Source organism: Nematolebias whitei, chromosome 2 (assembly GCF_014905685.2).
Source record: "Nematolebias whitei isolate Nwh7 chromosome 2, NemWhi1, whole genome shotgun sequence".
Lineage (NCBI taxonomy): Eukaryota > Metazoa > Chordata > Actinopteri > Cyprinodontiformes > Rivulidae > Nematolebias > Nematolebias whitei.
Genome location: NC_056499.1, coordinates 30,245,020 through 30,269,428, shown reverse-complemented (window position 1 = coordinate 30,269,428; position 24,409 = coordinate 30,245,020). Strand labels below are relative to the sequence as shown.

The 24,409-nt window shown below is 40.2% G+C and overlaps 1 protein-coding gene across 1 annotated transcript in view; it reads right to left on the bottom strand.

The window, feature by feature from the left end:
- Positions 1 to 24,409, bottom strand: part of adamts18 (ADAM metallopeptidase with thrombospondin type 1 motif, 18) — a 96,723-nt gene that overhangs the window by 38,416 nt on the left and 33,898 nt on the right. The window contains exons 4-12 of the mRNA XM_037694163.1: positions 19,005 to 19,284; positions 15,747 to 15,961; positions 15,004 to 15,087; positions 14,738 to 14,897; positions 13,420 to 13,525; positions 12,439 to 12,576; positions 12,195 to 12,348; positions 10,057 to 10,152; positions 9,513 to 9,661 (exon numbers count right to left, since the gene is read on the bottom strand). Coding sequence (XP_037550091.1) covers positions 9,513 to 9,661; positions 10,057 to 10,152; positions 12,195 to 12,348; positions 12,439 to 12,576; positions 13,420 to 13,525; positions 14,738 to 14,897; positions 15,004 to 15,087; positions 15,747 to 15,961; positions 19,005 to 19,284 — 1,382 coding nt within the window. The remainder of the gene's footprint in view (positions 1 to 9,512; positions 9,662 to 10,056; positions 10,153 to 12,194; positions 12,349 to 12,438; positions 12,577 to 13,419; positions 13,526 to 14,737; positions 14,898 to 15,003; positions 15,088 to 15,746; positions 15,962 to 19,004; positions 19,285 to 24,409) is intronic.

Here is a 24,409-nt window from a genome sequence, read left to right as displayed (position 1 = left end):
GAGTAGGATGGGGTGGGGGAGTCAATCTGCTCTGTGCTGATCTTGCTTCCCTTTGGTGAGAGGGGATGTTTGGCCATGGTTTTCATGGTCCTGATCCTATTATGACTTTGCTGCACACAAACACAGCCCATATGGTAAGGTGCTTACAGCAGGTCAGTGGGGGACTACACCGTATATTCTATCAGTCAAGTCATTCTCATAAGAAATGACCCATTTACTTAAGGAAGGCCTTTTGCTAAGTCTCTCCATTCTTTACCTTTGCCTCTTTTCTTTATAACCCTATTCTATCCTCCTTGGACAATCCAGTGTCTTTAAAAATGTATAAAAACAAGACCAAAGAAGATCTGACAGGTTTTCAGTGTGCAAACCTTATGACCCTTAGGGTGCTTAAATGTCCCAGTAGCCTGGTAAATCTGCCAGTGACAGAAACAGAAACTCCTGTAGGTCAAGGGTCATCATGTCTGCTCTTGTCCTCTTTGTGACACACCTGCTCCCTCCCTGCCCCCCCCCCAGGATTTCCCACCATGTATTATACTCCTGCAAAGAGCTCCAAATTCCTCTGTTGTGCTGCTGGTATCATTAGTCATATATGTGAAAATAAATGTTTGTCTTAATACTTGATATTATTCCCAGATTAAAACTACAAATACTTGGCCAAAATATGTACAGAGATTACTGGGGAGAAGACGCACTGTACAATATCTTGAGTCAGCGAATAAAAGGTGACTCCAGTCTTAACAGGATCTGATTATGGACTTAGTGAACTTTGAGGGTAAAGATATTTGGGATTTAAGATGGTAAATGGAATAAAAAGATGGTGGATCAAATCCAACTGTAGTCCAATTTTATTGTCCTCATTTAAGAGCTACAAGGAGCAACACGTCATAAGTTACCTCTTGACTCAGCACTACTGAACTACTGGTAAATATGTATCCTTCAGCAAGGAGCGAAACGTCTTCTGTTACAAATAAAGTTCAGTTGTTTTTGTATTGAACGTTTTTTTAATTTATCATGTCCTGGATGACTGAGAATCTTCACCAGCATATGTATCCTTCACCATCTTCTGGTCAATTCTTTGTCCCACTGACTTTAAAACTAACCATTTAGAAACATCAGTCTTTCAGCAGCTGCTCCTACAAAGTTCTGTTTAGTTTTGTTTACAGGAATGAAAAATGAACTTGACAGCTAACCTGGTTGCCTGGCCTTTTTCGGTCTGCCAGTCATGGTTTATAATGTGTATCATATGAGGGCTGGCCTGCCTCTTTGATCCTTCATGTGGATTAGGAGACGAGTCGACTGAGACGGACTGAGCAGAATGTCTGCCTCTGTGTTAAGTAAGCAATGATGAAGCCCATGAAGTCCAGAAGATAACGTTGTAGAAAACCATACATTTCAGAGAAGACTTTTTAAATAGTCAAGGAACAAAAATAATATAGGGCCATATGAAAAATGTTTACAGTGGATGAGAATTTATGGGAACTCTAGGATGAAATGATTGACAATATGAGGCATGATAAAGTATTTATTTTTAATGTATCTATAGAAATACAGTCACTGACAGTTATTGAAAGGACTGTTCAATAGAAAGTGGCACATGGGAGTGGTGGTGCGGGGGTTACATAAGGTGAGCCTGTGATCAGAAGGTCGCAGGTTCAAACCCCCAGACATCCAACATCAAATGTGAGAAAGGTGTAGCACCCACACCTGCCTCTACCCATATTTGCCCCATTCTGGGCCCTTGAGCAAGGCCCCCAAATCTTGAGCAAGGCCCCTAAAAGACTAGCTAACTTAGATGGCAGCCCTATGCTCCACATGTGTGCTCACATGTGCACTGGAAAAAATGCACACACACACACATTCACACATACACACATACATACACACCAATAAGTCAATGCTACTTGGCCAAGAATCAGGAAAGTGATTCTAGTATGTGGAAGAGGATTATCACTCACAGCCATGGAAGATGGGTGATCATGTAATTGTCTACATTGTGTGCATGTATGATTTTTGTCTGTTGTTAAAAAAAAACCTCCTGAACCAGTAGACTAATTTTGATGAAATTCTCAAATGGTAATCGTATATACATCTGCAAACCATTAACTTTTGGAATCCACCCAGTTCAAGACAGCTGCCAGAGCCGCTTCAGCAAATACAAAAAAGTCTATAATTCAGTCAATTTTCAAGGTATTGAGCTAATATTTGGAGTTGTAGTAGGTGACAGTCACCCATAGCATATACTCTAATCACTTACTGATAAAATAAAATTTTTTTTTTTTTACTTTGGCATGTAAGGCAGTAGCAGTATTTGTTCCTTAAAGGAATGTTAGTTTTACTGTGATAACTTTCAGTAGTTTTGAAATATTAGAAAGATAAATCAAATAGAACTGAAAATGTAATTAAAGAGCAGACTCAGACGGGGGAAAAAGGCAAGAAACAAGTGTTACTTTAAGATGGCAGGCAAGCAGTGAGGGTAAAGAGATTACATTTAGAAAAAATAAGACATTTAAAGTGTTTGTATACGGAATGTGTGATAACTCAGCGCTTGTCATTGTGTGTTTAAGTGAAATTTTTGTATACAAAAACAAGCAAAGCTTTATATCATTTTAAAACTATTTTCTGTTAAGTAACTAAACAACCTTATAATTTTCAGATGAGTTTGACATGTCTACAATGACTAAGCATAAGCTTTAAGGCATTTGACCATGAACTATTTGATGAAATTATGATGGTATTAGCTCTTTTTAATGCAGGGGATAAATACAAATTCAAATTCAAATTCAAAAATACTTTATTAATCCCAGAGGGAAATTATATGTTGTGGTAACTCATCATCCTGGTTTAATTAAAGGGTTGTTATAGATGCTGATGGCTGTGGGCAGGAAGGATCTCTTGTAGCGGTCTGTCCTACAACAGATCTGAAGAAGCATCTGACTGAAGACACTTTGTTGTTGTATGACAGTCTGATGAAGAGGATGCTGAGGGTTGTCTATAAAGTTCTTCATTTTATGAAGAATCCTTCTTTGTACAATCATCTCCAAAGGTTCTAGAGGAGTCCGCAGAACTGATCCAGCCTTCTTTATGAACTTGTCGATCTTTTTAAGTCACTTGCTCTGGTGCTGCTTCCCCAGCAGATGATGGCAGAAGAGATAGTACTCTCTACAACAAACTTATAGAAGATATGCAGCATCTTGCTGCAAACATGGAAGGACTTCAGCTTCCTCAAGAAGTACAGTCTGCTCTGTCCCTTCTTGTAGACAGCTTCACTGTTGCATTTCCAGTCCAGTCTGTTGACCAGGTGAACCCCAAGATATTTATACTTCTCCACCACCTCCACTTCTTCTTCCATGATGGAAATAGGGTTGGACCTGTTCCTATTTCTCCTGAAATCTAAAATCATCTCCTTTGTTTTGTTCACGTTCAAGATGACATGATTGTTTCCACACCATGCCACAAAGCGGTCCACCAGTTCTCTGTACTCAGCTTCTTGTCCATCTCTGATACACCCGACTACTGCAGAGTCATCAGAATATTTCTGCAGATGACAGGAGTCTGCTTTATACTGGAAATCTGAGGTGTACAGAATGAAAAGGAATGGTGAGAGTACAGTCCCCTGTGGTGCTCCTGAGCTACTGACCACCTGGTTAGACACACAACCCTTCAGTCTCACAAACTGTGGTCTGTTTGTCAGGTAGTCTTTGATCCAGGTGATTGTTGAGGCCTCCACCTGAGTCTTCTGGAGTTTCTGACAAAGCAAATCAGGCTGGATTGTGTTAAATGCACTGGAGAAATCAAAGAACATGACTTTCACAGTGCTGTCTGCCTGTTCTAGATGACAGTGAGTTTGCTGAAGCAGGTGTATGATGGCATCTTCAACTCCAAGTCCATGCCGATAAGCAAACTGCAGTGGGTCCTGATATGTATTTGTTTGTTTAGTCAGGTGGGGCAAAAGAAGTCTCTCTTGGACCTTCATGATGTGGGATGTCAGGGCAACAGGTCTAAAGTAATTGAGGACTGATGGGTGAGTTTTCTTTGGCTCTGGAACAAGGCAGGATGTTTTCCACAACACTGGAACCTTCTCCTGGGTCAGGCTAAGGTTGAAGAGGTGCTGCAGAACCCCACAGAGCTGCTCTGCACAGACATTCAGGACTCTGGGACTGACACCATCTGGACCTGCAGCCTTATTCCGGTTCAGTCTCTCCAGCTGCTTCCTCACCTGACTTCTGGAGACGCAGAGGGGGGAGGCAAAGGAGATATCAGCATCTTCTGATTTGGTTGAAGACCAATATGTAGAAGAAGGGTCCATAACTGAGGTGGTATATACAGTATTTGAGGTGTGACAGGACAGCCTTGGGTCAATGGAGGGTGGTATGTATGTTTGGCTGTGGGCAAGAGAGGAGGATGCTGAGCTTGTTCCTGAACTGAACCTATTGAAGAACATGTTCAGTTCGTTGGCTCTGTCCAGGCTTCCATTCTTCTGATCCTCCTTCTGCTTGAAGCCTGTGATCTTTTTCATCCCTGACCACACCTCTCTGATATTGTTCTGCTGGAGCTTGCTCTCCAGCTTCTTCTTGTCTACCTCCTTGCTGTTTCTTACCTTGACTTTTAGTTGCTTCTGTGTACTCCTCAATAATTCCCTGTCTCCCTCCCTGAAGGCTCTTTTTTTCTGGTTTAGCAGTTCCTTCCTTCAGGTCAGTGGTGATCCAGGGTTTGTTATTGGGGAAGCATCGCACTGTTCTTGTGGGGATGGTGTTGTTTACACAGAAGTTTATATAGTCGGTCACACACTCAGTCGTGGCATTGATGTCCTCTCCATGTGGCTGGCACAGTGCATCCCAGTCTGTAGCCTCAAAACAACCCTGCAGGACTTCTTCAGCTTCCGTTGACCATTTTCACACTGTTCTCTTTATTGCAGGTTGCCTCTGAACAAGGGGTTTATATTTTGAGCAGAGAAACAAGACTGTAATCTGATTTGCCAAGAGGGGGTCTTGCTTTAGCGATGTATAAATCCTTGACATTTGCATAAAACAAGTCCAGCGTTTTCTTTTCTCAGGTAGAGCAGCTGACAAACTGTTGGAATGTCGAAAGTGTAGCAGAGAGAGAGGCATGATTAAAATCCCCAGATATTGCAACAAACGCACTAGGGTGTTGTGTCTGTAGCTTAGCAACCTCGGAGCTGATGACATCACACGCAGTCTCGGCAACAGCATTGGGTGGAATGTAAACAGTTGCCAAAATAACACTGGTGAACTCTCTTGGCAAATAATATGGACGACAACTTAGCGCTAACAGTTCAATATCTGGACTGCAGAGACGACACTTCACAGTAACATGTCCAGGATTACACCATTTGTTGTTCACAAGCACTGCCAACACACCTCCTTTCCTTTTGCCACTTCTCTTTAAGTCTCTATCTGCTCGTATGGTCAGAAAGCCTGGCAATGAAACGCTGGAGTCGGGGATATGATCCTGCAGCCATGTCTCAGTGAAACACATAACACTGCATTCCCAATACTCTGGATGGGTCCTTGTTAGGGCTTGAAGTTCATCCAACTTGTTTCCCAGCAATCTCACATTGCCCATCATGATCGATGGAAGAGATGGTTTAAACTTCATTCTTCTCTCTTTCTCCCTCTTCTTTGCTCCAGCTCTGCATCCACGATGCCTCCTTTTCAACTCATTTGGGATTTGGAGCTGTAGTTGAGATATTATTTGAACTTTGGAGCTGTTAATCAGCTGCTCTCAGTTGTAAAAAACAACCTTGTTGTTATGGTTACGCATCATAACAAATGTCCAAAAGCAAAGATTTCTGTAAAAAAAAATCCTTCCAGCAGCACAGCATCCAACACCAGAGGAAATAGTCATCCAAAAAAAGCGATTTATATCCAGAAAAAGGAGGAATTAAAGTTTTCAAACGTAATATCTCAGAACGAAAGTAACAGAGCTACTCCAACATGCAGCCACCTTGAGCAGCACAATTCTAGAACTATGTAATGCAGACTGAAGCAATAATAGCTAAGCCCCTCCACAACCTACATTATACCTACCTAAACCACTGTGGCTGGATCACGCCAAAACTGAAAAAGCTCCTTCCGTGTGAAACCATTTATGATGCTGCTGTACTCTGCTTTTGTTTTTGTGCCTACAAAATGCTCTCCTGCACCCTCACCTGGCATGACTCACTTGGATTGTGTCAAAACGCAGCTCCTGGTATCATGTCTGCACTAGTTAATTTCTACATTTTTATCAGAACTGTTGTGACTTTTATGCATGAGGTTAGCGTGGCCAGTCCTGCTCCAGATTTTGATGACTAAGTTATGCTGGTGCCCCACGTTGTGTCATCACACTTCTTCCACCTCCACCCGGGATCCCAAAATGGTGCCACCATAATAATAAACCACCACAAGATGAGTAAAGAAAGTTTTATGCATGCTCAAGACCAGTGCATACCTATCATGCTTTATTAAATTCAATTCAATTCAATTCAAAAATACTTTATTAATTCCAAAGGGAAATTATTTGTTGTTGTAACTCGTCATCCTCATTTCATTAAGCGATGTTAAAGATACTGATGGCTGTAGACAGGAAGGATCTCTTGTAAAGGTCTATCCCACAGTGGATCCTAAGAAACTGGCTGCAGATGTCGTCCGATCCGTCCACCCAGACTTGGCTGGCCTCTCAGTTCCCCCGGGCTGTAGGACCGCCCGAATGCCGGACAGAACTCCTCCCAGAGCGATGGCCACTCCTCCCAGCAGCCTGCCGAGCTCCTCGTTGCTGTGGACAGCCAACTGTAGGTGCCGAGGGACGATCCTGTCTTTCCGCTGCCATGAGCCATGTTTCCGGCTAGTTCCAAGATCTCAATGGTCAGGCATTCGAGCACAGCTGGCAGGTAGATGAGAATGCGTCCACAGAACATCCTTTTCAACTCATTTGACATTTGGGGCTGTATTTGAGATATTATTTGCGCTTTTGAGATGTTAATCAGCTGCTGTTGGTTGTAGAAAACTGCCTTGTTGCCATGGTTATGCATCATAACAAATGTCCAAAACTAAAAAAGTTTCAGTAAAAATCCTTCCAGCTGCACAGCATCAGATACCAGAGGAAAAAATCATCCAAAAAATGTGATTTACATCCAGAAAAAGATAAATTAAAGTTTCCAAAAGTAAAATCTCAGAATGAAAGTAACAGAGCTGCTCGAACATGCAGCCACCTTGAGCGGCACAATTCTAGAACAATTCTTATCACAGGTAATGTGAACTCAACAGGTTTTCTATGTGCCATAGACCCACACTAAGACCCTGCAAAGACCACCCGCACAGTGGTTGACTGTTCCATCATAGTGGAGTCGTCATCCAGTTTATAGGAGGTGTAACAGTTCAAATGTGTCTGCATCTGTAAACACACTAAATCAAATGTGACATGCTACTAATATTAATAGGCTTTTTTCTCATTAGGTCTGAGCTAAGTCCAGTAATCCATTTCAGAGCAGTTTATAAGTCATCAGTCTTAATCCTTCTGGATACTTGCAGCAGTTTGGATGTTTGAAGGTCATAGCTAATGTGTGTGTTGTGTACGTTAGCAGCTCAGTGATGTTTCTGTTTAACTGCACGGTGGTGCAGTTGGTAGAGCTGCTGCCTCTCAGCGAGAAGGTTGCTGGTTCAAATCCCAGCCGGGGGCCTTTCTAGGTTGAGTTTGCATGTTCTCTCCGTGCATGCGTGGGTTTTCTCCAGCTACTCCGGTTTCCTCCCACAGCCCAAAAACATGCATGTTAGGCTGATTGGTAACTCTAAATTGTGAGTGAGAGAGTGAATGATTGTTTGACTCATTTATCTTTGTGTGTCTCTGTGATGGACTGGAGACCTGTCCAGGGTGTACCCTACCTCTCACACAATGACAGCTAGATATGAGCAACAGTGACCCCCTGCAACCCAAAAAAAAAGAGGAAGCGGGTATAAATGGATGGCTGTATGGATGGATGCTTGTGTGGTCCAGTGTTTATATTTAATTTTGCCTCTTGACAGCTCCCCTGGTACAGTGTTGTATTTCGGTAACTGGGGCAAAGTACTGAAGGTAAAATCAAACTCAAGAATTGATCCCATCACGTTAGTATTGATACGGTCCAACACTAATGTTAGCATGATCCATTGGTGTAGATTCTCAACCATCCAGGCCATGGGAAATTAAAAGAACAAAGATAAAGTAAATTGACATTTTCTGTATCTGAAGATGTATAGAGTTCTGAGATTTAACCTGAACAAGGTTGGTACAGTATTATTAATAATATTTGAATCAATCTGCTTACCTCTACCTCACTGATGTAAAATTCAGATGAAATGTAACACGACCAATCAGATGGAGGTTGCTTTGAAAAACATTGAATATGAGTCCAATATGTGAGTAGTTGTTTAGTTGCTCTCTGAGGAGGGTGCTAACTCTCCCACACTTTGAAACCCCCTGGTTTAGGTGAATAGATCTTCTATTTAGTTGCTAAATATTTATTTCAGGCTACTGATAGCTGCTTTAAACATATTATCTTCAAAGAGAAGACTTTAAAGCCTGTTTAAACATTGCAGAATCCTCAAGCATAATGACCCCTGTAGGGCTGGTTTTGGTCTATAGATTACATGGAAGGAGTAGAAGAAGGAATGATACAGCATGAATGCTTAGGAAGTCAGTCATTTTCACTTAATATGCCTTTGCAGGCAGCCCAGTGATCTTGTATTAAATTTAAGCACCTAAAACCATCAGAGCTGACTAATTACCTTCAGACTGTTAATAAACTCCACCTCTAGACGATCACACTGAATTACCAAAACTAGCTTACACAGCCATGGATTATATGAAGAGAAATGAAGATCTTAAAACAGCCCATAAATCTCCAAGTGTTCTCTAGTAAAATGAGGTGCTGAACGTCTCGGTGTGCAACACAGTATTAAAACTGAGATTTTCCCATGTGCTTGTAAGAACGTGCACAGAGCTCTTTGCTAACATAAAGATATGTACTGTGGGATGTGGGTCTTTACAACTGGGTGGAAGTCTGCTTGTGTCAGTGAACAGCTGGAGTGGACATTTACCGATTGTCTTGGCAGCTTTCAGACAAAGGAAGATGCTATTCGGAGGTTTTCCTGGTTTGAAGCACGGAGAGAAGTAGTCTGTCTGCCTAGACTGTCATGATGACAGATGAGAGCGGTTATCACAGTGTGTGCATGTGTGTGTGTGTGTGTGTGTGTGTGTATGTGCACGTGTAGATATCCATGCTGACAGTTACCTGGCAAAAATCTGTGTCAGATGTTCAGAAAGGAAAAGGTTTTTTGTTGTTGTTACATGAGGCTTTCGAGAACAACTTTCTGGTCCAAACTGCAACTTAAGATTTTTTATTTATTTTTTTACTTTCAGCTGGCAGCATAACATGAATCATTTTGTCATCTATCTGGAAGCCTAATCTGATTTAAAGCATTGAAGTAGATATGATTAATTAGATTATGGTTATGTCTGCAAGTGTGCGTGTATACCTCGGGCTGGTGCAGGAGCGCTCCTTGTACATAACCCCTCCTCCACATGTTCGGGAGCAGGCGGACCACTGAGACCAGGCTGACCACTGGCCGTGGATGGCCCGGGGACCGTGCTCTCCGAATTTCACACACTGTCCCTTTCGACACCACTGAAGGGAAAAGAGATGGAAATACAAGAAGAAAAGAGGAAATAGTTTTCTTATCAGTGCTTGGGTGTCTTGTCTGAGTTTTATGGTTTGGAGAAATGCCCAGCACCACACCTGGACACTCAAAAACACTAGCTGCAGCCAAAACATGCGCACATCCATTGTGCATTAAGTTCCAGCTGATCCAAGCCAAAACCTGTTTTCACACATCACCACCTTTCTCTATGTCAACATGTAAATTTTCTACATGCAGAAGTATGTGCAGTGTTTAGTGCAAAGCTCTAAACACATTTGCAGGTCTACTAATGCATGCATGAATAGTATAGTTTAATCTCTGCAAAGATGTTTGCTAATATTTCTTTACTTATCACTAAATAGAAATGAGAATCTTTGCTCACCATGTCTGGACCACAGGTGGTTCCTTCTGCAGCAGGCATGAACTTGGTCTCACACCGATGACCTGCACGGTGACACCACAGTGACTTACAAATGTCCTGTCGAACAAGAAACACACAAATACAACAAGACATTAGTCGAACTGTAAGCATGGTTGATCCCATCAAACGTTCCTCTTTCCAGACCAAAGAGCACCATAGTCAAGCTGGTCAATAAGCCCACACCACCTCCAACAGGCCTCACCTCAAAGCCTCTCTGTCAAACTTAATCAGGGTAGTTCTTTAATTAAATGAGCTTTGATTGTGTTTGTCATATGACCCAACAAAACATGGCCAGAGCAAGCAAGTGGCCCAGGAAAAAGTTGGGGTTGAAAGACAGGCGGTATAAGCGGGCAGCCAGCCTAACGGCAACAAGCAGCGAGAGAGAGACGCCATGGAAGGCAGGAGGTGTACAAAGTACAAACGAGACTGCTCCGTGTTTGACTCCGTGTTCTCAAGCAGGTCAACTTCACTGGCACCAAACAGATGGAAGAAAGCAAAGCAAGCATGCTGAAAAAATATGGCACATGAGCCCTCAGGACACCAAAATAAGAGGTGACAATGTGTGAACAACTGCTTGATATCCTCTGTTAATAGGGATGAAGGGTGACTTACCACCCACCCCTTGTACATAGGTCCAAGACATGCAGCCATAGAGTAACACAGGAGGAATTTAGGAAACACGTGAACAGCCAAGGTGCTGTCATGTGAGCTAATCTGGCAAATTACAATTTGGCAAGCTTCCCAGCAACCCTGCATAACAAAGGCTTAATGCATTTTAAACAGCATTTGCATGTGAATCAACATTTCTGAATGCATCTTGCATAAAAACTTGTTTTATGATTAAAATGATTCTATGCAGTGGTGTGTAGGGGGTAACGACTGAAAGGATGGAATGCATTTTATTCAAAGGATTAATAATGAGGTGGTTAAAAATGCTGTGCAAATAACACATTAATTAATAAAGTGCCAGATTAGCACTGAATGATTATGGCTCTAAAGCAAATCATTTCAGCTTCTGTATTATAAATTACGTCTCATTACTGGGGGGCCTGCAGTGTGTTTCAGAGCATGGTGATCATATGGTGATTTAAAGCTCTGAAGCTGTCAGATAAATATGGGGTGCTGTTTGTAAAGTTACACAGTCAAAAATTAACAGCAATATTTTTGATTTATTTATGCCTTTCATAAGAAAAAAATTTTTTTTTCAAAGTCATATTTTCACCATGATAATCTTACATTTATAAATGTCATAGTTCCAAATTAATATTTAATTTGCATGCTAAATATTTAGTATACAAACTAAATACTTAACTTGCAAGTTAAATATTTAGTTAGCAAGCTAAATATTTAGTTCCACAATAAATATTTAGCTTACAAACTAAATGTTTATGTCCAAGCTAAATGTTTAATTTACTACTAAATGTTTAATTTGTAAATTAAATATTTAGTTAGTAAACTAAATATTTAGGTGTAAATTTAATATTTATTTTCAAAACTAAACATTTAATTTCCAAACTAAACATTTATTGTCCAAGCTAAATATTTAATTTTCAAACTAAACATTTAATTTCTAAACTAAATATTTAATTTACCAGCTCATACCTAAATATTTAACTTGCTAGCTAAATATTTAGCTTACTAGCTAAATATTTAATTTGCAAGATAACATTTTGTTTGTAAATTAAACATTCAGCTTGGACATAAACATGTAGTTTGTAAACTAAATATTTAGTGTGGAACTAAATATTTTGCTTGCTAACTAAAATTTTAACTTGCAAATTAAGTATTTAGTTTGTAAACTAAATATTTAGCTTGTAAATTAAATATTTAGTTTGGAACTATGACATTTATAAATTATGAATAAAATGGTGAAAATATGATTTTGAAAAAAAAAATTTAATTCTTATGAAAGGCTATAAGCTAAAAATATTGCTGTTAATTTTTACTGTGTAACTTTACAAATGGCACCCCATAAATAAAACACATAGATACCATATTATAACTGTATGAGTCATAGGTAGTCAGCTGTAATTAAGGCAAAATGAAAATGCATATAAATTAAGACTGAAGATAAAAAATGCATCTGGTGAATATACAACCTTGACAAAATCCAGGCTGCACAGTTTGACCTTTGATCCAAACTGCCACTTGCACTGCGTGTCGGCGTCATACAGCTGCCCGGGAAGCTGCTCAGGATACTTGTACTGACCGATCTGTTTAGGCTCGTCCCCGAGACAGGATGCCTGGGCTGTTCTGGTGAATATAGCACACCAACAGGGTCAGATTAAGAGGAGCACAATAACCATGTGAGGCTAGTTTCACATGTGTGTTTGTAGGGCCTACCCAAGGAAGCGGCTGAGGTACTGTCGACTGCACATGGACCACGAGAACACCCCATTGTTACCAGCCAAAGTGGGTGACATGATATTGCCCTCTGTCTTACGACAGGGGTTCCCCTCCCCATCATGGATCATCCCAAAACTAAAAACAAAACATTAAAACAAGGATTGAGTGTTTTACTAGTAGACACTGATTGCTGTGTGAATTGTTACTGAAAAAGGTCTGGAGGTATAATAACACCAGTTATTTAAAAGCTATGGCTTTTAAATGATAAATATGTCAAAGTCTCATGTTTCTTAAATGAATGAGAGTTTGTGATGACCTTATGGAAGTCCTTATGGAACCTTATCCTTATGGATCCTTATGGATGGATGACCTTATGGAATAATCAATTTATTAGGCTGATGGTCCTCCCTTTGCATGTGAACAGCTAGTTTTGGCTGTTCCCCGCAAACTGGTTGATCCACTATGAGAAGATGCCATTTATGACTGAGTTTGTTGCAGCTCCTCAGACTGAGGAGGTCTTTTGGATAAAAGACTAAACGTTTCAACAAAGCACCCGTCAAGAGGACCTATTTAGATTTATCTACCTGGATTATTGAGCGTGCATCAGGACACTTTATGGAAATGTTACCTTCTTACAGCATCTTTTATGAACCTCTATGAATACAGTATTGATTTAAGTTTAGTTAGCAACTTAATAATTTGCTAATATACATTTTCAGAAGTTGACTTTGTTACTATAGAAGATAAACACTGAGTTTTGTTTATGTTTTGTAAAGTTTTAATGGGCAATTACAGTCATTCTAATTTGAGATAAGGTGTATGATGTGCATTCAGTTATGATAGTTAGTTTAGCTTAACCTTTATAATAGGAAGACGTTTGTAAAGAGACATTTAACAAGTGTTAAAAGATGTGTCTTTAAACAGTTAGAATGAACTCAGCTCATCACAGTGTTAAAAAAATGAAAAAAAAGAACACACTTGTGTCCCGACTCGTGAGCGATGGTGAACGCCAAGCCCAGTCCTGTGTCTTCATTGATGGTGCAGCTCCTGTACTTACTGCACATTCCACTGATCGGAGCAAAACCTGCAAGGAGAAAGAAAGAAAGAAGAGAGGTGAGTCGTCTTGGTATCAGGTACTTCAGTGAAATCATGAGAATATTTTTCTTTCTTTGTAGTCTGTGTTCCACTCAGTCAGAACATTACTTTATGACATAAGTGGCAGGCAGCAAGGATCAGCAAGGATCTATAAAACATCTATAACATCTATACATGTAGGAGGCCCAAGCCTCCCTTGCAAAAGAGATCTGGGAACTCAATGAGATTTGCCTGGTTAAATAAAGGTTAATAAATGAATGGGATAATAATGTCTCACAAGTTCCAGATGAGCAAGGTTGTTCTCAGAATTTTATAACTAAATTTGTAACAACATCAGTTTATTGTGGTCCTGACATCCATCCATTTCTATAATCACCGCATCCTAATCAAGTTTTAATCGAAGCTGGGAGTTTACAGTAGTCCCTCGCTGCTTCGCAGTTCGACTTTCGTGGACTCGCTCTTTTGTAATTTTTTTTCAACGATTGTCAACTTTAATATTACTCACCTGATTGCAACAGTACGGGATAAAAGTTGCCGAAAAAAAAATGCTTCGGACAAGTGCCGCCATTTTGAAGTTTTCTTTCAATAAGCCTACAGCCTGCAGAACCAAAACCGATCCTGACCAGAACCAAGCTACTGATCTGCAGAGCTGGTGAGTAAAAATTTTCAGTACTGTACAGTACATACTGCATATGTATGTTGTTAAAATTACATAGGTTTAAGAGTTTAGAACATTGTAAGAGTGTTTGTGAAGGCTTATAAAACCTTTATATATATATATATATATATATATATATATATATATATATATATTTTTTTTTTTTTTTTTTTTTTTTTTTTTTTTTTAATTAATTAAAGTGTTCCTACTTCGTGGTTTTTCACCTATCATGGTGGTGGTGTCTGGAACCCCCCATGATAATCAAGGGACTACTGTATACAAGATGCCAGTGGATGAGAGGCGGAGAACATCCTGTACAGGTGTGGGCTCCACAGTTTTAGGAAGAAAATAACTAACTCTATGTGGGATTAACTGTTACTGAAAAGCAAGTAGAAATTTGCAGTAGTGGTCCATGTTCCATCTCCTATTCATCTGGGTTTTTTGTTTTTTTTCCTGATATTAGTTTCTCTCCAAATCAAACATAAAAAAAAATGTGCACATCCCTTACAATCTGCTCATGTTGTGAGACGAGGAGAATCCTACCCAGCGTATCACAGGGCTCGTTCTTCCAAGAACAAATGTCAAGTCCAGTGAGGAGAACAGCATGGTCATGACGTTTGCCTCCTTTCCCCACCAAACCCGACTGCCACTGGCAGAAACTGTTCAGTGACTGGTCAGCATGGTGATTTATGTTCAAGCCAAGCTGGAAAAAGAAGAGGGGGAAGCAGATAACAGTGACAAATAATCAGTGTGCAATGGAGCAAGAAAAATCTTGGTTAGGTTATAAATTGTAGTTTGAGTTGACTCACGGGGTCCTGTTCCAGCAGCAATAAGCTAACAACCACAATGTTGATGTCCGTGCCAATGGTGCCATCTTTAAAAAGACTAGAAACCTGCAAAGAGATTCAGGTCAGCCATGTGTGGTAACACTGAACTTATTTGTTGTTGCCGTTTTTTATTTTGTTTTTGGACTCTTGACAACAGGGCGGTTTAGTCGGTAGAGCTTCCACCTCTCAGTGGGAAGGTCGCCGGATTGAATCCTGGCTGGGGAGGACTATTCTGTGTGGAGTTTTCATGTTCTTTCTGTGCATGTGTGGGTTTTCTTCGGGTACTCCAGTTTCTTTCCACAGACCAAAAACATGTTAGTCTGACTGGTAACTCTAAATTGTCCCTAGGTGTGAGTGAGAGAGTGAATTGTTTTGGTTTCCATGTGTCTCTGATGGACCAGTGATCTGTACAGGGTGTCCCCCGCCTCTCGCACAGTGACTGCTGGATATGGGCACCAGTGACCCCTGCAACACCTCTAAAAGATGGTCTAAAAATACAAATCTGTCCAGAAAAGTAGTAAACACCCTAAAGGGTTTCACGAACAGTGGTTAGCTCTAGTTTGGCCAAAGCCTATGTAATGTAGCTCTTCACTTTGAGATTGAAGTTATATATTAAAAGACAAAAAATTAAAAGAAAAATAGCACTTCAACAAACTTCCCATGTGTTTTTTCCCCCATCATTAGCCCCTCTTGTCCTTTCCCTCCCTTGTCTTTTCCATTCTCACCATATTCATGACAGTGAGGACGTAGGTGGTGACATCGTCCCTGCCATGTTTCTCCAACATCTTCCTGTCTGCCACCACCAGGGTCTCCACATTCAGACCTCCCACCCTGTTAGAGTTGATGGGAGATCTTTTTGTCCGCCCTGGTTCTTCCACCTCAGGCTTAGCGAACTCGTCAGGCATGATGAATCGATCCACTGCTGGTGGTTTAGGAGCATCTAGCAGAAAAGGAGGAAGGAGAAAATGTGTGAGAGAAGGTGAATATAAGAGATATTAAAGGCAGACAGAGAACATACTTCTGTTTCCCTGACCATGGCTGGTGACTAAAGGAAGTCAAGTCAAGTCAACTTCATTTATAGAGCACATTTAAAACAGAACCTGTTATCAAAGTGCTTAACAACAACAGCAATCAATGAGTAAATTAAAGAGAAAAATATATAAACATATATATACAATACACTAATAATAATAACTGAAGAATTAATAAAAAGCATTTAAAACATAGGGTCACAGATAAAAAAAAAAACTAGATCAATTTACACTGTATGAAATGCCTGAGAGAACAAATGTGTTTTAAGCAGGGATTTGAAGTGAGGAATGGAGGTGAGGAATGGAGGTGGCCTGCCTGATGTTGGAGGGCAGGTTGTTCCAGAGTTTGGGGCCCATGACTGAAAAAGCCCAATCTCCTCTGAGCTTCAGTCTTGTTTTTGGAACAGCCAAAAGCAGCTGATCGGATGATCTCAGGGCCCGAGAGGGAACGTAAGGTTCCAGAAGCTCAGAGAGGTAAAGGGGTGCGAGGCCATTTAGGCATTTGAAGGTCAACAGAAGAATTTTAAAAACTATCCTCGTACGAACAGGGAGCCAGTGAAGGGAGGACAGAACTGGAGTAATATGTTCAGACATACGAGTTACGGTTAAAAGCCAAGCAGCAGCATTCTGGACGAGCTGAAGACGTGAGGTGGAGGCCTGGCTGATCCCAGCATACAGTGCATTGCAATAGTCCAATCAGGTCGTGACAAAGGCGTGGACTAGTTTCTCAAGGTCGGGTCTAGACAATACTGGCTTGAGCTTATCTACCTGTCTGAGTTGGAAGAAGCTTTTCTGCAGAACAGAGTTGATTTGTTTGTCAAACTTGAAGTCAGAGTCTAAAACCATCCTGAAATTTTTACCAGACTGCTTCAGATATGGCTGAAGAAAGTCCAGGTTGACAGGATCAGTGGTGGCAGTTGAGCTAGGGCTAAAAACAATGACTTCAGTCTTGTCATTGTTGAAACTTAAGAAATTTGAAGCCATCCAGGCCTTAATGTCGTCCAGACATTTTAACAGAGGGTGAATGGAGCAAACATTTGCTGCTTTCACAGCCAGGTAGATCTGGCAGTCATCAGCATAGCAATGGAATGAGAGACCATGTTTCCTCAGGATGGACCCCAGTGGGAGCAAATAAAGTGAGAACAGAAGGGGTCCAAGAATCGAACCCTGTGGGACCCCACAAGAAAGAGGTAATGAGGCGGATACATTATTACCAACCTTGACACAGAAACTCCTGCCACTCAGGTATGAGCGGAACCATTCTAATGCAGCACCTGTGATCCCAACCCACTGTTCCAGCCGTGATATAAGGATACTGTGGTCAACAGTATCAAAAGCAGCAGTAAGGTCCAGGAGCACAAGTACCACAAATTGACCAGAATCGTTTGATATCATGATGTCATTACAAACCCTTACTAATGCTGTTTCAGTGCTGTGGAGTTGCTTAAAACCAGATTGAAAAATTTCGAAGATTCTGTTCTCATTCAAAAACTTGTTTAATTGAATGAAAACTATTTTCTCCAGGATTTTGGACAGGAAGGGAAGTCTTGAGATTGGTCTGAAATTTGAGCACGTCTAAGGGTCAAGTCCAGGAAGGACTAAAGGAAGCATTATTCTTTCTTGTCTTTGTTTACCGCCATGACCCAACAGAGGACTGAGGATCAGTTTGGGGTTGCCAAAATGCCTTCAAATATTTTGCATGACAAATAGCTTCAATTATCAGTTTTCTAAACCTGCTTTATCTTGTGTAGTCATAAGGGAGTTGAAATCATGAACACTTTCCATGAGCATTCATCCTTAAGTTTTAGAGGTGTTTTTCTACTTTGTTGTATTGCAACACATAAGTTGGATGTATGGATTGTAGTAGCTGTAGTATATTTGTAAAAGGTAAAGGTAAGTATAAATGATTTTAAAAATTACTGTATTTTTCGGACTATAAGACACACTTAAAATCCTTCATTTTTTTCAAAAATTGGCAGTGCGCTTCATGTATTAATTCTGGTTGTGCTTACTGACCTCAAACGAGATTTATTGTGAATGAGTTGAATAAAGTTTGACTTATCTGACTGTTTTGTTTCGCTTAATGCGCCTTATGTATGAAAACAGATCAGTTCATTGATATTATTTATTAACCTTTATTTAACCAGACAAATCCCATTGAGATCACAGATCTCTTTTGCAAGGGAGGCCTGGGCCTGAAGGCAGCCTAACTTGATATTGCGTCTTATTCCGGTGTGCCTTAAAGTTTGAAAAATACGGTAAAGTGAAAAAACTTCAAAATGTTCTAGCATCAGGTCTACACTGCAGATGCCAGAACAGCTGTGCTGCAAACCTCCTAATGCTTTACCATATCTCTAATGGATTTCATAAGCGTTTAAAAGCTTAATCACTTCCTAACTGCATCCATAAATGTTTGGTGAAAGTAGATGTATGAGCTCATGACCGTTGTCTTCTTTAGTCTTAAAGTAGTTAGTTGTTAAAGTTAATAAGTTGGTTTACTGCAGTGGAATTTCTTCCCTATAAATGTGCAAATCAGGGAGTGAAGCATGTACAAATTTTAGGGGGTCCAGAAAAAAACGTCACCACTGAATATTCAACAGATTATTTTTATTGCTGAGTGTAACAGGAACTGCCCAATAACAAGTTCACATCTGTTAGTGTTTTTAATGTTAACTACCGTAGTTAAACTCTGACAATTAGTTTTAATGTTGTGTTTTCATATGACATGAAGTGATACCATCGTCATAAGTGAACTCTGGGTTGATATACTTGTAAAAGCCAATGTGCGAATTTACATTTGCTTATGCAGTTTTTTTTTTCCATTGATACATGGAAAATCAGCACATAAAATATTATTTGTGGCTAGATTCACTACATCAATCATGCAATCTGCTTTAACAAATATCAAACCAAAGGAATATGATATAAAGTATATAAGGTTCCCTTACATACATTGCTTGCGGCGCCCGCAGAAGTGTTGCCTCAGCAGTTTTCCATGCTGGTCGTCCTGTTGCGTTCGATGCTGCTGATAGTGAAAATAAGGATGGTCAGATCTGAAGGAACCGGTACTCCTGGTGCTGCGGGGTCTTCTGTGAACAAGGTGTTCTGCTGAGCGCTTGTAGACTACATGCGGGTGATGACCATCAGGAGTGCTGTAGTTGTGCTGCTCGGCTAGATGTTGAGGTAGTGGAGCAATTAAATACTCTTCGTTAAGGATGCGGATCAGTCCCGACTGAAAAAAAAAATACACACACACACACAAACCATAAGCAATGGGTACAGTCTAACAGAAGAGCTTCCAGATAAATAATAAAAATATATATATTTTCAGTGTCTTTGAACATCACAAATATTAGGACAAAGCCATCCTTTATAAGAAACACGATCATCTAAATGAACTTGAATGCAGATAAATTCAAAGTTCAGGGAAGATAGCTACAGCGGTGCTTGAAAGTTTGTGAAACCTTTAGAATGTTCCATATTTCTACATAAATATGACCTAAAACATCATCAGATTTTAACACAAGTCCTGAAAGTAGATAAAGAGAACCCAGTTAAACAAATGATACAAAAATATTATAATTGGTCATTTATTTATTGAGAAAAATGATCCACTATTACATATTTGTGAGTGGCAAAAGTATGTGACCCTTTACTTTCAGTATCTGGTGTGACCCCTCTGTGCAGCAATAACTGCAACCAAACATTTCCAGTAACTGTTGATCAGTCCTGCACACCAGCATGGATGAATTTTAGACCATTCCTCTGTACAGAACAGCTTCAACTCTAGGATGTTGGTGGTTTCCTCACATTAACTGTTCACTTCAGGTCCTTCCACAACATCTGGATTAGATTAAGGTCAGGACTTTGACTTGGTCATTCCAAAACATGAACATTCTTCTTGAACCATTATTTGGTAGAACGACTTGTGTTTTTCAGGTCATTGTGTTGCTGCATGACCCACCTTCTCTTCAGATTCAGTTCATGGACAGATGTTCTGACATTTTCCTTTATAATTCTCTGATATAATTCAGAATTCATTGTTCCATCAATGATGGCAAGCCATCCTGGTCGAGATGCAGCAAAACAGGTCCAAACTATGATACTATCACCACCATGTTTCACACATGGGATAAGATTCATATGCAGGAATGCAGTGTTCTCCTTTCTCCAAACATAACACTTTTCATTTAAACCAAAAAGTTATATTTGGTCTCATCCATCCACAAAACATTGTTACAACAGTCTTCTGACTTGTCCACGTGCTCTTTAGCAAACTGCAGACGAGCAGCAATGTTCTTTTTGGAGAGCGGTGTCTTCCTCCTTGCAGCCCTGCCATGACCACCATTGTTGTTAAGTGTTCTCCTGATGGTGGACTCATGAACATGAACATGAACATTAGTCAATGTGAGAGAGGCCTTCAGTTGCTTAGAAGTTACCCTAGGGTCCTTGGTGACCTTGTTGACTATTACACACCTTGCTCTTGGAGTGACCTTTGTAGGTCGACCACTTCTGAGTGAGGGTAACAATGGTCTTGAATTTCCTCCATTTGTACACAAACTGAGCAGCACAATGGTGCAACTGGTAGAGCTGCTGCCCCTCAGCGAGCAGGTCTCAGGTTCAAATCCCGGTCCGGGGTCCTTTCTGGGTGGAGTTTGCATGTTCTCTCCGTGCAATTTCTCCAGGTACTCCAGTTTCCTCCCACAGACCAAAAATAAGCGGGCGGACGGACGGACGGACGGACGGATGGATGGATGGATGTCCACAGCCTGTCTGACTGTGGATTGGTGGAGTCCAAACTCTTTAGAGATGGTTTTGTAATATTTTCCAGCCTGGTGAGCATCAACAACTCTTTTTCTGAGTTCCTCAGAAATCTCCTTTGTTCCTGCCATGACACACTTCCACAAACATTGTGAAGAGCAGACTTTGATAGATCATTGTTCTTTATCTCATACAGGGTCTCTACTCACACCTGATCATCATCCCACTGATTGACAACACCTGTCTCTAATTTCACCTAGAAATAACTGCTAAAGGTCCACATACTTTTGCCCCTCACAAATATGTAATATTGGATCATTTTCCTCAATAAATAAATGGCAAGTATAATATTTTTGTCTCATTTCTTTAACTGGGTTCTCTTTATCTACAATTAGGACTTGTGTTTTAGGTCATATTCATGCAGAAATATAGACAATTCTAAAGGCTTCACACACTTTAAAGTGCCACTGTAGATTTATTTTACATGTTTAGGACTCAAGTAAGACTAATCAACCTTTACAGACTGCTACAATAAAGTTAACAAGTCAAGCTGTTTTGACTCAAGTCAAGTGCTCAGATCGGCCCTGTGAACTGGAAGACTCAGCTCCAGAATCTTAAAACATTCCTCCTGACCATGGAGTTCTACCTAATTCACTTGGCAAAGCACAGAATGCACACAAAATAGCTGTGCAATCAAAAGACACACACTCGCTGAATTGAATCAAAACACAGTCATGCTCATGTACCCACTGACCCAGTGACCTGTGACCTGTTTGTGTGTGTGCATGTGTCATCTCCTTCATTGGCAGTATATTAGGTGTGTATGTGAGTGTGTGTTTGAGAGAGCACCCTGCTCCAGCTGAACTGACCCCAATCCCCTCAGACAAGCAGGTGACAAAATAAACAGAAGCTGGACAAAAGGGAAGCCATGGTGAGGCTCTTGTTGTCAAAACAGTGCCTGGATAAATGGCAGACTGCCACCATCTCATCCATCTATTCATCCATCCATCCAGCTGCCAGCACATCTTTTGAGTGTCCATTCACTGCTCCTTTCATTATTTCTTAACGATTCAGTGTAGAGTTTTACACAGAGTCTAGGGTCAGCGCTTAGGTCCATAGGTTGGCAGGTCTTTTCTGTCAATGGCTTGAAAAACAGCATGTTTAAAAAAATTCAACACAATGATCTGAATTAGAAGAAAGAAACTGTCTTTGGCACAAAATAACTGAGGCTTTCTCCAATAGATTGTAATTAAAAAGAGGTCAAAGGGCGCGTTTCCCATCAGCTTTCACTGCTGTCCCTTCTTGTTTGCTAGTCTTTTCATCTGTCTAGCATTTCGCATGTCCATTAAAGACAACATTGGACTAGATATTCCTCCTTTTACTGTTGTTTTCTTTGAAAAAAAATTTCAGACAAACAGCATCCGCTTACTCATTCTGCAAGAATTAGCGATAATTGTCAACCTCAGCCACGCCTTTATCAAGAGATTAACATGAATTATATTCTTTTTTTAACGTGGTGGGAGAGTATACTGTAATAAGACAATCATTCAGCAGCGCATTTAATTTCTCGTTTCACAAAGATGTAATTACTGACTCATCTAGAAACCACAAAAATGTAACATTAAAATCCTAGAAATACAGCTACAAGCTTTATGAAGTTCCTTCCCATCTTTAATGTATTTTTCTGCCTCCTCTTCAGCATCACCACATCTGCCAGCTCTACACTTTCTTTCCCAGCAGTTAGCAGATGGAAGTGTCTGTAATGATAATGACGGGAAATTAATTCCATCTGCAGCGTTGCATTAATGATGCTTTGTGTGTGTTTGAGTGTTTGGAGTGAAAATCCTTTTGTCAGCATGTGCTATATGTTTAAGTGGATGCCAACACTAAGCATCATATTACGTTGTTTGTTGTTTGCATGAATATGTTGACAGACGAGCACAGATGTTGTAGCTATTAACAAGCATGTCTAATGCACAGATTGGCTATAAGGTTTATAGACTAAACAAGATCAGCAGGGAGAATACTTTGAACTGGATGTGCACTTTATTGCAAAATTCAGAACCAGATCAAGATGTACCGTATTTTCTGGCATATAAGTCACAATTTTTTGCAAAGATTTATCAGTCCCACGACATATATATATATATATATTTTTTTTTTCATATTTATAACGAAATTATTGACTAATGCTTTAAATTTCAAAGAACTGCAAAAGCGAGTCCTCCCGTGCACGCTCGCTTCACTCAGCGGGTGCAGGCTGAGGAATGTTGGAGAGCTAGTGGCTCCGACTGCGATGGATGTATGGATGGATGGATGGATGTATTGATGTGTGTATGTATGATAAATGCATGTATGCATGCATGCATGCATGCATGTATGTATGTATGTGTATGTATGTATGTATGCATGCATGCATGCATGGATGGATGGATGATGGATGGATGGATGGATGGATGGATGGATGGATGGATGGATGGAGCCGTGCCGCCCAGGCAAAATGAAGTTGTTTTGACCATTAAATAAACATAATAAAAGCGACTTATACGCCAAAGCGATATGTTTTTTCCTCTTCAATGATGCTTATTCTGACTGATGCGACTTATTCTCCGGAGCAACTTGTCCGCTGGAAAAAAACTGGTACACACCCAACTAATAAAGTAAACTAGAAAGTTTCTGGAGAAACTTTGACGGGGGACTGTCACATCACGACCATTTTAAATTTTTGATCTGACAGTACTATGCCTCTCGCAGAGTGATGGCTGGACATGGGCACCAGCAACCCCCACGACCTGAAGAGGAATAAGTGGGTAAAGATAATGGATGGATGTGTTGGGGTTCACTCCCAGCTACAACCATACAAATTTCAGCTCGTTGTGGCAAAAAAAATCATTGACATAGTATTTTTTTTTCTTTTAAGCTATGGTGACCATCTTGGATCTTTGATTTGGATTCAGGATGCGATGGGGAACGTTCTCAGCTATAACCTCACCAAATTTCAGCTCTTTATGTGTAAAAACAGCTGAAGTAAATCCATTTAAATTTTGCTTTGGTGACCATCTTGAATGTTTTTATTTGAATTCAGTATTTATGCTCACAGCGACCACCACACTCAGTTTTACCTTAATATCTCTAAAAATGTCTGATTTATAATTAGTTTCAATGTGAAAAATTACATCTTTGATTGTAAATTGCATCTCTATGGTACTCGAAATGTCAATATAAGTAATGGCACACATCACGGTGCCGAGATTTGTGGGGTACACATTGCGGTCCAGGACGCATTAAAGGTGAAGGTCGACTCTTTTTAGGTGGATAATAATAGGTGGCAGCCTTTCTAGGAAGTCCCTAATTATTTTTAGTTTTATAAAACAAACACCAGCATTTAATTGAAGACATTTACCATTTATTTTAGTTTAAAATCTCCTAGTTTCTGATTGATACATGACTGTTTATTTTCTGTTTTATTCTGGAAAAGTTTTTCCTTTTCTGTGTTTTTGTGTGTTTTGCTTCCTGCACTTGTTTAGTCCACACCTGTAACTTGTTAGTTGGACTCTTCACTTGTGCTTCGTTACTCATCACCTGTAAATGACGTG